The 16856-nt window shown below is 40.8% G+C and overlaps 2 protein-coding genes across 2 annotated transcripts in view; one reads left to right on the top strand and one right to left on the bottom strand.

Moving 5' to 3' along the window:
* The window catches only part of LOC311059509 (uncharacterized protein), a 564856-nt gene extending 548391 nt beyond the window's left edge, over positions 1-16465 (bottom strand). The window contains exons 1-11 of the mRNA XM_084077519.1: positions 16358-16465; positions 14606-14762; positions 14365-14500; positions 13611-13731; positions 13399-13491; positions 12819-12899; positions 12418-12492; positions 12178-12225; positions 11942-12038; positions 11673-11801; positions 10982-11182 (exon numbers count right to left, since the gene is read on the bottom strand). Coding sequence (XP_083933645.1) covers positions 10982-11182; positions 11673-11801; positions 11942-12038; positions 12178-12225; positions 12418-12492; positions 12819-12899; positions 13399-13491; positions 13611-13706 — 820 coding nt within the window. The 5' untranslated portion in view covers positions 13707-13731; positions 14365-14500; positions 14606-14762; positions 16358-16465. The remainder of the gene's footprint in view (positions 1-10981; positions 11183-11672; positions 11802-11941; positions 12039-12177; positions 12226-12417; positions 12493-12818; positions 12900-13398; positions 13492-13610; positions 13732-14364; positions 14501-14605; positions 14763-16357) is intronic.
* On the top strand, positions 1994-7699 carry LOC311059517 (uncharacterized protein). The gene is made up of 6 exons (XM_084077529.1): positions 1994-2093; positions 2323-2655; positions 2857-3012; positions 5786-5904; positions 6252-6443; positions 7082-7699. Exons 1-6 carry the CDS (start codon positions 1997-1999, stop codon positions 7322-7324), a joined length of 1140 nt encoding a protein of 379 aa, XP_083933655.1. The 5' UTR covers positions 1994-1996; the 3' UTR covers positions 7325-7699.
* Positions 16466-16856: the final 391 nt, after the last annotated feature.

The following is a 16856-nucleotide window of genomic DNA, read 5'->3' as shown; positions in this document are numbered from 1 at the left end:
CTTCTAGCGTGACGTAGTGTCCACTTTGCATCACACATCCACCTCACAGTTACGTTGCACCAGTGATCCAACTGATATGGCATACATGGAGAAGAAATACAGCTAATTATTATTCAACGTGTTGCACCACGCCATTGTGTACAGTTCTGTAGGTACTCACGCAAGGTGTGTGTGTGTGTGTGTGAGAGAGAGAGACCATTTTATAAAAGTAGCCCAAAGTCGCTTATAATTAGTGGACATGGCAACGCTGTGCTGAATCTCGCTCTCTAAAGTAGGCCAAAGTCCCTTATAATTAGCGGACATGGCCACACACACACTCCTCATACACAGACAGCTCCGCCTCCAACACCGGCTTCAGCTTCCAAACTGATTTTAGCTGTTCATAAACGATTTACGCAGGACTTATGTTCAATATGAGCGGGTGATACGAATAAATGGTCCATTTGGTTCCATCTGCACCCTTGCAGAGTTACATTTTGATCCCAGGGGGCATCGTGCTGGGGGGCGGGGTCGCCAAAAAAAAAACCTCATAATATGGGGTCGTGGTATAAAAAAGTGAACCCCTGCTCTACAACAAAAATATCTGTCATTTACACCTAAATGAACTCAAATATGCTCTATTGGGCCCTAAATGTACTGTCATTAAGGAGGGGAAAGTATTATATCTCTGCTGTTCGGCAGCAACCAGCTCCAAAATGTTCATTTTTCAGGAAATGAAAAAATGTGGAGTTAGGAGGTTTTGTTCATCATTGATAAGAACAGCTGAATGGACCTCCAAGCTCGCAATGAGGTTGGAGGTCAAAAGGGGGTGGAGCCTGGAGTCAGCAAAACCAGCTAACTCCGGGGGAGTTTAGCTGATTTAGCAGAAAGTTTGAGGATCCAATGGAGTTAGCTGGTTTTGTCAGAAACACTTTTTAATGCTTTTCATTGGTTCAATATTTTTTTCTACCAACACAACACACATACTATATTATCCCCTCATTTGTAAAGGAAATGTACATGCTGTTAAAAAATCAGCCGGCCAGGTTGACGGGTTGTATTGGTAACCAGAATGCTCTGCCCCAAAACACGCTTGCCCCCATTTTTTCCGCAGACCAGCGGTTCTTGTATTCTTGTATTTGTTTTACTGAGGATAGGCAGCATTTTGATTATCACACACACACACGCACGCACGCACGCACGCACGCACGCACGCACACACACACACACACACACACACACACACACACACACACACACACACACACACACACACACACACAGGGAGAGTACATGTACAAGGAACATAACACAAAAGGAACTACAGATATGACCCTAGGGTCATACCAATTCATATAAAGTGTTGACAAATATTAAACGTCATGTGGTTGTCAACATCAGATTTTAATTACAGTAAAATCTAAAACTAAACTAACATATAATAGCAAAGTTTGAAACACAAACACTAGTTCAATTACACATCAGTGATATGTTTGATAAAGTCATTGCATCTCAACAGAAAGAGGAAACGTCATTTCCAACTGAGTCACTGTTCAAAACCATAACCTGTTGTGGTTTTTCAGTGAAGAATAGACGGTTGGTACAAGCTCCATTTTGCAGCACAAACTCAGACTGGCTACCAGCCTATTTAGTATCACTTTAATGTTTACTGAAGTTCATCATTCAATGTGTTCAGAACACAGGATCCAGTAATTAACAGATCTAAAGATACACTATATCAGTCAGTGAGGAACATCATTTGTATAATTATTTTGCCAACGTCATTTCGTCATTTCAGTAGGCCTCTGTATTCAAATGGAAGTGAAACTGAACTTTCTAAGGTTTCACAATCTTCCTAAAGGCTGAGAATAAAGAGTCTGTGAATCTTAGAGTTATGGTTCGACAGAGACATGAAGCGAACCATATATGTGTGTGAACGTGACTATGTTTGCATTGAAGGTCAGAGGAAGAGGGTGGAGTTTAATGATTTAGTGATATTTAGACCTTTATTCAAAGCATGAGGAAGGCACAAATCCTCTCCTTCCAGAACTGGGCAAGTCATCTTCAACGTGTTGTCATCATGAGAAATGTCTACATTTACTGTTTGCTTTCTGGTGAGTGTCCTCTGCTTGTTTTCATGTGTCTCTCTGCCTGTGTGGTTGTCTCTGTCTCTGAGTGTCTGTATGGTGCTCTCAATGTCTCTGTCTCATGCTTTGTCTGTCCACTGTTGTGTAGAGCATGTTAAAACCTTCTGCATAAATACACGCCTTACATCATGCGGTGAATTAATAAGTTGTGTGTCATACTGATGAGCTGTTTCCTTGCTTACCTCTTGTACTGTAGTGTGGAGTATTGTGGAGACAACACCTCTCGGCCTAACTGGTCATGCTGGGGGTGAAGTGAATTTCACCTGCTCAAACTGGGATGTCTGGACCTCCACTGAGAGTAATACAAAATACCTCTGTAAAGATCCATGCCAGAAAGAAGACATCATTGCCCAGGCAGAATCTGGAAAAACTACAATAAGTGAGAGAATAACTTTGAATAACTCAGGAAAAGACTTAATTGTGTCAATCACTGAACTCAAGAAGACAGACTCTGGAACATACAAATGTGGACTGGAAAGAGCAGTTGTGAAGGATGCATTTATAGAAGTGTATCTTAATGTTAAAGATGGTAAGTCTGTAGACTGTGCTTTCATGTTGAACTGTACATCATGTTTACATTCTGATTTAAGCTATTGACTGCGTTTTGAATGTTATTCTCCATAATCCTGAAAGGACTACATTATTGGTATAACAAATATTCTAGAAATCATTAAACATAAATACATGACTTGATAAAATATATTCCTCTTCTTCTCAAACATGCTTCCAGTTCCTGCTACAACAGTTAAGATGACGACTCCCATTACAACAGTTATGATGACCACTACCACGTCTACATTTCAACATCCTGATGTTTCTACAATGATCTCCATCGTATCCACAACAACAATGATTCATGACTCCTCTTCCTCCTCGTTAGGGATTGGTATGCCATCTGAGTTCTTTGTTGTCCTTTTTTTTCTTTTTCTGTTTGATCAATTACCTCCACCAGGCCGAACGTAGGGTGGAGTTTATGTTGTGTATATTGTGTATGTTGTGCTGTGTTGTGTTGTGTTGTCTGTCTGTCTGTCTGTCTGTCTGTCTGTCTGTCTGTCTGTCTGTCTGTCTGTCTGTCTGCAGCAATTGATAAATATGCCCTTTAAATATAGATGGTGGTCATAATGAAGATTACACTTCAAATTCTACTGCAGGTCCTGTATGAACGCCGGCCTATTGTTCCCATTATTCTGAAACCTAAAAATATTAGATTAGTGTGAAGTTAAGGTTAGGCTTAGTAATAATGTGCGCCATTCAACCAATGGTGCTTCAGAATAAAGAGCCAGTGTTATATCCATGTTTTGTTTTTTTCTTTTAGATAGTGATGGGTTTTATTTAGAGAGTAATGTCAAGTGTTGCGATGTTTCAAGTGTCACCTGCTATAGGGTCAGGCTTTCAAGGATGTGCAGTAAAGAGGAAACACGTGGTCACGTGGTTGTTGATGGGTGGAGATATGGCGATCATGATCTTTTTGGGGCACTCAGGTGGAGCATCCGGCTTTAATGAGTGTTCGGGGGAGGGGAGCCGGGCAGGGAGGGTGATAATTGTCACTGTCTGCACATACTCCTAAGGACTGGGGTGGCACCTGTCCAAAGGCAGTGTTGGAAGGAGGAGCAGGACGAAGACTCTGCGTCCTCCTGGTGGAGGCTCCTCACTGGTAGTTGAGTCAGTAGGATACGACAGCAGTGACAACACATGTGTGTGGGGAGGAATCAATTGGCATGACGATTACATTGGGGAGAAAACATGGGGTTAAAAGCACAAGCCCGATTCAAGACTAAGATTAAGTAATGCTACGTTCAATTTCAACTGTTACTTTATTGTAACACGTTTACACCATGGTAATAAAGAAAACGGTGAAAATATGTTGTGCAAACTTCCTACAACTGCAGTTAAATTGTTAAATGAAAAAAGCTAACAAAATATGCATAAAATATAACAGTAATATAACAGTATAAGGCCCAATAATTGTACTGATACTTTTGTAAACAAATACAAGTGTTGAAATATACAGTGTTCATAAGACTATTGTGCAAAATGTTATCAAATACACATACTGTAGAATGTAGGAGAGAATAGTATATTTATATATACAGTATACAGTATGGGTGAATATGTACAGTCATGCTGCAGGGCTTTGTCTGTTCAGCAGCCTGATGGCCTGGCTGTGGAAACTGTCCCTGAAAATATGTTGTGCAAACTGTTGTGCAAACTTACTACAACTGCAATTAAATTGTTAACTGTCCCTGAAGGCCTAATTACATGCAACGGTCCACCTAGTAGCCAACCACTCACATTAGCCAAATTCCAATACCCAAATCTCTGCTCACTCGCTCACTCCACACTCTGTCCTCCAGCTTAACCCGTAAACAGTTTTGTCCTAAATAGTAATTTACTTTTGGAGCGAGTGGGCTCTCCAAGCCGCTTGGAGCATCAAACAGCGAGTGTACATCGAGTGTAGGCTTCACCCTTTTCTCGTCCTCTCTCCGGAGGACGACTGCCTATATGTTCTGTTATTGGATGGACCGTCTCCTCAAGCTATGGGAGGGAAACCAATGAGTCAACATCAGATTTTAATTACAGTACAATCTAAAACTAAAGTAACACATAATAGCAAAGTTTGAGACACAAACACTATACACATCAGTGATATTTGTTTGATGAAGTCGTTGCATCTCAACAGAAAGAGGAAACGTCATTTCCAACTCTTCACTCTTCAAAACCATAACCGGTTGTTGTGGTTTTGCAGTAAAGAATAGACAGTTGGTACGAGCTCCATTTTGCAGCAAAAACTCAGACAGGCTACCAGCGTAGTCATTGGCAATGACTACGCTGTCCTGGAGGAAAAAAAACAGCATTGCCGTGTCGCAGACTTCAAAGGGAGGTTTTAAAGCCGGCGAAACTATACTCTACTATAATTGAAGCCAGTATGTGTGCGGACTACAAACTCATAGCACAGCAGTTGTCCAATTGTCTTCAAACTTTTCCACCTTTCCACGTGTTGTAATAGCCTATCAATAAATGTTTTCCATTTTCTCCCACATTTAGCCCTGTAGGCAGCGTGCATGCACAAATAGGTTTTCATTTAGCCACAAGGCGATATACTCACGCCTTCTACTACGCATGCACTAAACTCACACGGCGCACAGAAGGAGCAAACACCACTCTGTAGTAACTGCCTGCAGCTGCTGCACAGTCAACACAACACACTACCCATAGGCGGCGGGTGAGCTTGACATTTGGGAAGGCTGGGGATCGAAATCCGTGCACGCGCGCAAAGCGACGTTGCGCACAAGCCTGTCGCTGTATGGACGTTTTTATTGGACTTTGTGAGGCTACCATTCCCATCGACCCCGAGCCAGCATATAATCTTCTCCTCCTCGCTGGAGTGCGCGAGTGGAATGACCGAGTGTGGAAGTTGGGATACTGGAAGTTGGCTTTTCAGATGCCACTCAGTCACCACCAGCTGGTCAATCAGCCACTCATCACTACCCCCCCCCCCCCCCCCCCCCCCCCGCACACACACACACACACACACGCACACACGCACACACACACACACACACACACACACACACACACACACACACACACACACACACACACACACACACACACACACACTCTGTCATGCTGTCTGCCAATGTTTCCATCACTTCTAGGTTTGCTGGTCTGTTTGGCTGTTGTGGCAGTGATAGTGGTGGCAGTGCTGATGTTCTACATAAAACGTGACAAAAGACCACAAGGTGACAACACAGCACTCACTGAAGATGTTGGTGAGGTGAGTGTTATGCTTGTGTTTCACTGTACTGTACATAGTTTTTTTTATGTTTTGTCTTCAATGTACATACTGAGAAAACAAAATTGTGGGAGCCAAGACGTGTCGTTAGCCTCATTGAAGACACATCCCCATGGTGACTGATATTGTCCTTCTAAGTGTTTTTTCACTTATTTTTTCAAAAACATTAATTTAAAAAATATATAATATCTGCTCTTTCTCTACTGCTGTGAGAACACACGATTTCTCACAGCAGAAAACATCTGCTGAGTGATTGTTTATCTCAGTCTTTCTTTTACATTTTAAAGCTTTTATTTTTCTATGGCGTACTCCTTCCTCCTATTGTGTAGACACATACAAATGAAGAAACAAGAGGTGAAGACCAATCAACAGAGACCCCCTGTCTCACCATGTCTCCTGTCTACACGACCGTCAACAAGACCAACAAGGCCGACCCAACCTCCAGCATCTATGCTAATGTTAACGACGACACCCACCAGGATCCTTCAGATTTCACTTACGTTACTGTACAACCCCCTGAAGTAAGCAAAGCCACTTTCAGTGTTGATTTGTATCTGTCAGGAATGAGTAGGAGGATCCAAAAGCAGGCGACAGGAGGGAGAACAGATTAACTTAAAGTGTTGTGTATTAACGAAACCAGAGTAGCAAATAACAAGACTAAATACAGAACAATAGAACAAAGACCTAAACAAGCCTAAAGAACAGGCCTAAAGAGACCACATTTCTGACTGACGAAGTATTCAATCAATCAATCTATGATCCTCCAACTTTAACATGTAATGATATACTATATAGGTCCTATATTAACATTTTGGTTTAGTAATACTACTAAATAAATAAATAAATATGATACTAAGAATGTTTGCAATGCTTGATCTGTGGCAAAGGCCTTCCTGGGGAATGGGAATTTTAAGAGTCCAGAATTTTCTTTAAGATTGTTACAAACTCAAAAATGTGTGAGGGGGCCGTTTTTTTTTTCAATTACGTTTTTTCATTTATTTAATCCAATTTCTTTTTTTTTTGTCATTCAAAAACAATATATTATTATTATTAATATTTTAAGTAATTGTATATCTGCTGAATCGATTGTTTATCTCTTTCTTTCAACTTTTTAAATATTTTATTTGTCTCTGACGCACTCCTTCCTCCTATTGTGTAGACACCTACAAATGAAGAAACAAGAGGTGAAGACCAATCAACAGGGACCCCCTGTCTCACCATGTCTCCTGTCTACACGACCATGAAAAGGACCAACAAGGCCGACCCAACCTCCAGAATCTATGCTAATGTTAACGACTACACCCACCAGGATCCTTCAGATTCAGATTACCTTACTGTACTCCCCCCTGAAGTTAGCAGAGCTGCTTTCTGTGTTGATTTTCATCCAGACCAAGATACTTAAAGCTCTTCACTGTTGCCATCAGTCGATGTGATCTCTGATGATGATTTGTATCAACCCATGGCACAGCTAGAAAAATATCTTAAAGAAAATTCTGGACAGTAACATTCCAATTCCTCAGTAAAGCCATTTGCCACAGAACAAATATAGTATTGAAATTGGCATGATCACATTGGCACCCACTAAACTCACCCATTGTCAATTGCATTAGGCTACAGCTGTTTTGCTTACATACCAAGGTTTTTATTTTAGTTATTAATCTCATTTCTTTTGATAGACCCTATTATAGAGAGACAGCAAACAGGGAAAGTGATGTGGGGTGTAATGTGCAGCAAAGGTCCACCGGACCCAGGATCCAAACCTGGGACTTGCTGTCAGTTATCAGAGCCTACAGTATTTGTACATGCCTTAACCACTGCTATCAGTGGCTTTTTAGCTGGCAGCAATCTCACAACACTTTCCTAAATTCAACCTTTAACCTGAGCCATGGAGAAGGTGGTGTAGCTTGGGATCAATACCATTATCGGGTTTCTGTTCCGGTCAGGCGGCCGGAACCATGGGTGCCTGTGCATCACCCCAAAATAATTCTCTGCGATCAAGGGCATTTTAACTTCAGGGCCTACCCAATAAAACCCTTGATGTGGCGTAGTTTAGCTTATCGGAATAGTTTGTTTGTTTCCATCCTTTATTCCAACTCGTAGCGACTGGCGAGACTAAACTAGTAGTTATACTCGATTTAGCATTTAAATGCTAACAGGGGGAACCAGGGGGACCGGGTCCGGGGTTTGGTTGGAATAACGTGTTCCTTCCACACGCTACGTCCAACCAGGGAAACTCTCCCCTGTCAGATGACAAGAAGTTGGCTCTCATGCATTGAAGGAGGCATGAGCTCGGCCCTGGCCTCCCTGAGGTTGGCAGAGGGAAGGTAGTGCCCAGGATTACATAGACATTTGGCACTGGGTGTAAAAAATGGGGTTACAAAATTGTGGGATAAAAAAAACGGAAAAAAACAAACAGGAGGAACCAAAACAAAGCAGCGCCTAAAAGCCGTAACCCACCACATCCGGAACCAGAGGTTTTTTTTTTTCATTTTTTTTCCAGTAGGTGTGGCCTAGACCGGATCCCACGGGCCATTTAACAACGGATACCAGGCTTTCCTCCTCCTAGGATATTATCAACCAAAATAAATGTCATACAAAGCTGTAATGAATAAATAAATAAATGTGACAACAAAGATATCATACAGTATGTGGCATGCTTTGCCAATCTTTTTGATTTATGTTTGGGGTTTTATGCCTTTATGGATACCCAGAGGAAAAATCTGCTTCTCATTTTAATCTCAGATGCTTCTCTTGAGCAACCAGCTTTCATTTCTCATTTGAAGATCACTTAAAGATCACCTATGTCTTTTTATGGCTCCTAACTTGAATACTAGGATCCGTAAGCGAGACATAGGGGGAGACAGGGGTATATACATTAGAGCTGTATTTGAGAGATACATGAGGAAAAGACAAGATACAATAAGAGCTGTATTTGGGAGATAAATGAGACATAGGCGAGATACATTAAGAGCTGTATTTGAGAGATACATGAGACATAGGCGAGATACATTAAGAGCTGTATTTGAGTGATAAATGAGGCATAGGTGAGATCTCCCTATTGGCTTTGTTAAGTCTCTTTAGCTTCTCATTGAGACATACATTAGCAATAATTGAGATTTAATTTCCCATTTCTCACTGAGGTATAAATGAGTGAACATGCTAATAAATATTTAAAAAACAGCATTAATTGTGGCAAAAACACATTTATTGAAGTATCCACAAACAGCAGGCAGCTTTAACATATATTTATATGTACAAAAACAAAAATGTATTGGCATCAATTTACATAAAAGTTGAAACTTAGGTATACTGGGAGTGGGGAGACTAAAACTAAGACGAAAAATGTTCTACCTTTTTCCACTGACAAACTAAATGGAAACTAAATAAAAGCTATGACGACTAAATATACTGACAATTTCGTCAACAAATAACTAGACTAAAATGTTAGGAAGGGACTAGTGGACAAGCGATCTAGTATGTCATCTTACAATTAGTTGCATGCTGAAAATTGCAGATCTACAAGCTCACGTGTCGCGGTGCAACGTGTTGTGAGCTTGTAGATTGGCTATTTTCAGCAAGTGTAAAAACAGTCATTACGACGGCATCAAGGCCCGACAAAATACATTTTTAGTCAACTAAATAAACTGTAGATTTAGTCGACTAAAATCTTATGACATTTAGTTGACTAAAACTAGACTAACACTAAAACATTCCAGGTGACTAAACTAAGTGAAAACTATTCAAGAGACTAATGACTAAAACTAAAATCTGCTGCCAAAAACACTGGGGAGTACATAGTCCTTTGCAGCACGGCTCCGGCACTTGTTGGTCATGGCTTTCTTCAAGCCCTCTTCACTGAAACCATTGGTCCATGATGCCAGAGAGGAACACCGCAAGACGTAGTCTGCAGACAGAGAAGATGACATGACACAAGTCAGTCAACATGGGTTTCCCCCGGTTAAATATATACATTTTAAAGACTATATGATTCTACAGACTGAGCACAGCATAGCCACAGACGAGGCCAACCTGGTTCAGAGTGTACTGTACGTCCCACCAGCGCAACATGTTGGAACATGCATTTTTTTTACTGCACAAAGGCAGCCAAATTGCCCAATGATAATGTATTGGTGACATCATAAATTGAGAATATAATTTACAAAACCAAGATTTGTCAAGGATCAAGTATATTTATATGTCCCAAGCTGGGCCTTTCACAGCAGATAATAAACGCCCTAAAACACAATACAGTAAGACAGACATGTGTATATTGTCACAAGATACCCCCAACAATCTTTCTAGCCCCCTTAAAAGGAGAATTCCATGCTAGAATGCTTTCTTACCTTTCTTTGTAGTTGTTACGTCCCCACCAAAGAGGTCCAGGTGTTTATTTTATGCAAAAACTCCTTATTGCCTATTTCCCCTACCATAGGCTCTCAATGAATTGTATTGAATGGAATGGGAATTGAATGGGGCTATGGGGTGTTGTGCTAATTCGCTTATTTCCATCGAAATAAGTAGTAAAGTGTGCCGCTTGGGATATTATTTACATTATGAAAAGAGGATATATACAAAAATAATAATAATTTTGAGCAAAAGAAATAAGCGAATTAGCACAACACCCCATAGCCCCATTCAATGCAATTCATTTAGGGCTCATGGTAGGGGAAATAAGGCCAATAAGGAGCTTTTGCACAAAATAACACCTGGACCTCTTTGGTGTGTACTTAACAACTACAAAGAAAGGTAAGAAAGCCTTTTAGTATGGAATTCTCCTCTAAGGGCATTTTTCTGTCTAATACCTAGATTATCATACCAGCAAAGTATATGACAGATTCAATGAAGGCTCTATATCATTGATTTGTTTACCTGAAACCTGGCTAACTTCCTTAAACAGAAAAGGCACTGCTGGCCTTTCTTGCAAACAATTTCAGTATTGGAATCGAATTTCAGACGATTGTCGATTATGGTCCCAAGATATCTATAAGTGGTTACCAACTCCACTGACTGGCCATCTATAACACTACTCTGAGGAACTAGTGGTGTGACAAATACTTACTGAACAGTGCATCCCTCTTCGCCTCATCCAGTTTGTTCTTCCCCTCTGGGATGACACCATGCTTTCCGCATATGACGGCATTGCGGCACTCCTCATGGGTGAAGAACACCTCGAACAACGCGTGGAATAGCCTCTTGCAGTCCTTCCTGGCATGCTGGTGTATGGCTGCCAGCTGCACAGAGGAAATCAACTGTCCACAGCCTGTGAATAGAGAGCGAGCAATTAACCAACTGCATTTTAAGACATCAGTTTTGCACTTGTAAGGCTCAGCTACATTGACCCCTTTCTGCGCTCAGTGCACCATGAAAACAGACAACTGTGACCTTCTGAAAACTTCACTATCTAGTTGCAGCTCACAACACGGATCACTCGCTACCAAGAACGTCAGGTTCAGTGTGAAATGTATGGCAATCTACTGAGTGTATTTGTAAAACAATAAGATTGAGTACTGTTCTATATAGCTCTACAGTCTATTCTGATAGCAGTCATTGATGAGTATTTGTTCAGTAGCAGGGGTCGATCTCCCCTGCTCTTCAGTAAACAGAAAATGTAGGGATATTTTGGGATACCAAAGTTTTCCAGTCATGTCAGAGAAGTCACAAAAGAGGTACAGGACAAAGTAAAGTTTCAAGTGAGACAAAGACATTAGCAGACAACTGAAAACTGCAACATTACAGGCAATAAAACTTACTGATACTGGAGAGCACAGTGGTTATCCTCCTCAACTGGAGTTGGAGCTTCTCCACCTCAAACCGACAAGAGTCGCAAGGCTGCCACCCTTGACCCTCTGGTATGCTCTGGTCCGATGGATTTGGTTGACCTGGAAAGATTGAAAGCACGTCAAAAACTGTAAAGAAAAGTAAAAAAAAAAAAAAAAGTATAATGCAAAACTCATCTATGAATCCTGAATTTGAAGGACAACAGTGCCAAGTCTACTGACACTTAGCTGAGGAACCACACCTTCTACTGGAGCATCACTGGACGGAGATGGAGGTTGCAGTACACTGGGTGTTTCTTGGTTCCACTGATCCAAGTCCATATATGTAGCTGCATACGGCTGTGCAGAAAAGAGAAAAAGCCCTTAATTGTACTTGGTCAAAAATCATCAAAACTATAGGCTACTATACAAGCTCATAGCGCAGCACCGAGTGCTGTGCTCCGAGCTTGTAGGTCTAAATGGGTTAAGAAAGACATACCTCATCAACAGGTCGGCAGGCCTGTGTAGAAGAGGCTGGAGGGTATGGCTGTAGATCGGGGTAAAAGGTATCACAAGGTTGCAGAGACATAGAAAAGTAACCTTAGTTTGTAGTCTGTCAAAGATCTTTAAAACATAGCTATGCCTTTATGCAATGCATTGTGGATTTTAGATAGACCAATCAAAAGCAATGTGGAATGTAATACAAGTCACAAATAAATTCAATGTAAAGAAAACATACCTCTTCAACAGGTCGACAGGCCTGTGTAGAGGCCGGAGGGCATGGCTGTAGACCATAGTTAAATGGGTCATAAGGCTGAGAGACAGAAAAATGACATTAGTTTGTAGTCTGTCAAAGATCAGTACAAATACATTTACTAAATGAAGTTGTGTTCAATGGAGTGTTGTGTTCATCACATAACATTCACCACAGTATAAATACACCCGAGATCAGTTGACTCAAATGAATTCCCCCCTCCTCCCCAACAAACCTTTTCATCCACAGCTTTGCCCTGCGATACTGTTAAATTTGAGCAGAAGGTGTGGTCTCTTACTACTAGTGAACCAACACTTACAGTATATCTGAAATGTTACAAAGTCACAACTTAAATGTAGACATTAAATGTATTGAAAACATTTTACCGTGTCAAGAGCTGGGCAGAGGGCCTGGGGAAAGACCGGTGTGGCCCAAGGGCTAGGCCCACTTGAAAACGGATCATAAAGCTGGAGACATAGCAAAATAACATTAGCGGTAGTTTGTAGTCTGTCAAATTGAAAATCTACAGCCAATTGTAGATTAACTAACCAACACTTACGACATTTTTTATCTTTAACCCATTTTGTACAGGACCCCTTTTGGTGTTTTAAGCATTATGTTATACTTTAGCTATTGAAAAATAGCAGATCTACAATCTCATAGCGCGGCACTTTTTGAAAAAACGTGAACATGTAGTGCAAATCTTTGGATATATTTTTTCAGAGCGTTTTTAACTGAAATCTTTGCTTCAGGGGGGTCCCTGGAACAACATATTTTCAGATGGTGGTCGGCGGCCAATTACATATAATCTTGGGGGTCCTTGACATAAAAATGTTTGAGAATGACTGACATAGAAACAGGTTTTTTTCAGAAAACTGTCAGGATTTAGAAGACATTTGTAGAATCGTTCCCAGGTCTAAATGGGTTAAGTAAAGACCTTACATAGTATTGAAAAGAACATTGTACCGTGTCAGGAGTCTGTGGACAGAAGCCCTGGGTATGGACTGGTGTGATGGCCTTAGGGCTTGCTAGTTGTGGTGCAGACCATTGAGCAGAAGGCTGGAGAGACATGAAATCTAACATTAGAAAAAAATATCTGAAAATAAACCAAAACAAAAAAAGAGAAAAAGGGCGTGGAACCAAAACATGGAGGTAGACTCTTGAGGCATAAAACTCACACGGCAAACAAGTCCGTTAAGGAGATGGCAGATGTCAAAAGTCCATTCAGGCAGGATGTCTAAACCAGCAGGCATCCACCGGGGTGAGGAACTCATGGTTGGAAATCAGTGACATGACAATCTGGAAGGGCACAAAAAAGAACAATATAAGTATTGAAAGCTGATTATGAGGTGTAGGTGGGAAGACAAGCAGAGAAGGTCAGGTATCTACAGGGCTGAGAATTGGGGACAGTTGTCATGTGAGACAGGTGATGAGGAAATGTGTGTGGACAGTTAGAAGATGGCAGGTCTGGGGAGGTGAGGGGCAATCCAGAAACTGCCCTGTGATCCTTTCTTCTTACATTAGTTGACTTTCCCTTTTCTGAACAACACCTAATAGGTAAAGTCCTTTTGCACACCTACTTACAAAGGACATGCAGTTACACAGGAGATGACAGCCAACGTAGAGAAGAAAATAAGTGGTCCTGCACACCATATTCAATTACTTAAGATTTATTTGAGGATTTTTTTTTTGCTTAACTACCTAATGAAGGTCAGCTAATCGAAACGTTCTTACAAATAGATTAATAAAATGTAACTTAAGACAGTGTTCTGACCACTTCTTTACTTCTGAACAACTCCTAAAATCAGAGCCTGAGATAGAGATCTAAAAAAAAAACGAATTAAGTAATAAAACTCTACTAAAATATGACCATGACAATGTCATTCATATAGTGGGGAAGAGAATGGTCCAAATGTTTTGCACATAACTTACACTCAAAGCCAATCGAAGTCCATCAATTGCTTCAGGAGGGAGGAGACAGGAGGACAAACCCACTTTTCTGGCTGAGCAGCTTTGTTGTTTGGTGCCACCGCCAAATTGCGCCAATGGGTTGATCCCAACGAAACATCTTAAATGACAAAACACATATGGAAAAGGTGCACTCACAGCTGTTCTACAAGAGAGCACATCTTTCGAGTTACACATGATGGTTCTACTTCAAGCAGAAAGTTACCTTTGAATGAATTCCAGTGTGTAACAGGCGTGCTCCTCCTGGTACACCAAAGTTGTAATAACTGGAAAACTGCCATTCCAGCCAGGAAGTTGATCTGTGGAGCCACAACGACCGACCTCAATGCTCAGCATCCATTGTGTAGCTGTGAGAACTTCACCTAAAGATAATTTGACATATATGGTTTGCATGTTAACAGTGTTTGTCTGTTGCTTTCCACATAACAATAGACTGTTAAACTAAAACATGACCTCCATATAGTCTCCGTATTTGCAATGCTTTAAAACAGATTAGAAAAAAACAGTAAAAAGTGTGCAGACTAAACTCAGTGTTAATTTAACTGTCTTAAGCCGGGGTCTTCAACAGGGGGTCCGGGACCCCTAGGGGGTCCTCAGAATAACTACAAGGGGTCAGAATTACTACAGGGGGTCCGCCAAATCTTTGTGTGATATGATTATATGTTAATTTAACTGTCTTAAGCAGGGGTCTTCAACAGGGGGTCCGGGACCCCTAGGGGGTCCTCAGAATTACTACAGGGGGTCCGCCAAATCTTTGTGTGATATGATTATTTATTTTACCTTAACCAATTGAACCTTAGCATCCCTTTTGTGAGGAGAACTTTAGCCAAAAATAGCAGATCTACAAGCTCACAACGCTGCAAGGCGTTGTGAGCTTGTAGATCAGCTATTTTTGGCAAAGAGGGAAAAAGAGCAGACCAAGTAAACAAAAAAAGTTTAATCTGAAACACAATTTCATACAATATAGAGGGGGTCCCTGCCTCATCTCTCTCTCAGCTAGGGGGTCCATGGCCTGAAAACGTTGAAAAAGGATCCATTCATTCCATTGGTACATTTGTACTCTCTTTCCCTAAATTAAATGATTTTACTTTGTACTGTAGGTTCAAAACAAAATTCATAGATGTAATAATAATAATAATAATAATAATAATAATAATACATTAGCTCTCACTGATGTGGTCTGATTTATACCTGAAATAAACAATGACATCATGCACCACATGGAAATTAATATGCTAATGCCATGTCTAAGACTGTGTTGTACGCCCCAAAAAACTGATTTAAAAGCTCACAATGCGTCGCTGTGAGCTTGTAGATCAGTGATGTTTGGGCATGCGCGAGTCTGTATAACCCCCTGTATTATGACAGTCATGACGAAACGTCAACCTGGTGTTTGCACGTTCTCCATGTAATGCCCTACATCTACATTAACGTTCAGATTTCAAATATAAAGTGCTTACCCCATGGCCACGGATGTTACAATCCACTTCGGGTCGGTGTAAGTACCCGTATATTCCGGATTGTAAAAAAAAAAAGCATTTTAATCCGATCGGTGGCCATTTTGTCATAGAGTTATAATGTAACAGAGTGCAGTACTCCTCCCAACCGATAGGGTCAAGTAGTTGAAAGCGTACAGAAATACGGAGAAAATGGCCATCGATCGAATTAAAATGCTTTTTATTGAACAATACAGACGATACGGGTATTGCTGAGTGCCCGAATAGACTTGTAACATCCGTGACCATAGATTGAGCACTTTATATTTAAAATCTGAACGTTTATGCAGATGTACAGGTTGTAAATGGAGAAAGTGCAAAAAAATGGTTGAAGTTCGGCCGTGACGCTCGTGATGGACGAGCGTCGTGTGATCCATAGCTAATACACGACAAATGCACGACGTTTACGATACTAACAAGTTGGATAACACACTTTAATTCCATAAAGTAATTCATCTTACCTGTTATCTAGTAGAGTAGAAGCACGGAAGCAACTGGTTTGTAAATAAATGTTCGCTTAGCCGACGGTTAGTTAGTTTCGTTTCTCTGGCTGAACCCGCCCGGCCGGTTCAAAACTGATAAGCTCCGCCTTGAACAGCTGCGTGACGTAATGACGTAATGTCGCACTGTAGGTCTGGTCAGGTTCTCAACCTGTGGGTCGGGACCCCCAGGGGGATCCCCACCTGATTGGGGGGGATCTGTAGGTGGCAGTGACAGTGAAGTGACAATTTAAGTAACCCTTTTAATACCTAAAAAAAAAAAGAATTACTGCATCAAAAGTAATCAACAAACTATATTAAAAAAATGGTCGAAGAAAAAAAAGAAAATAGCTGATCTGCAATAAGAAGTTATAGATTTTTGAAATAGTTCAAAGTTAAGCTTTTCTCACATTTTTCAAAAATATTTTTTTTAAATTAAAAAACATGTTTTCAGACTCAAAAGAGGAAGCTGAATCGAATA

The sequence above is a fragment of the Gymnoscopelus microlampas genome, assembly GCF_963454915.1.
Source record: "Gymnoscopelus microlampas genome assembly, chromosome: 2".
In the NCBI taxonomy this organism is placed as follows: domain Eukaryota; kingdom Metazoa; phylum Chordata; class Actinopteri; order Myctophiformes; family Myctophidae; genus Gymnoscopelus; species Gymnoscopelus microlampas.
This window is presented reverse-complemented; position numbering and strand designations above follow the sequence as displayed.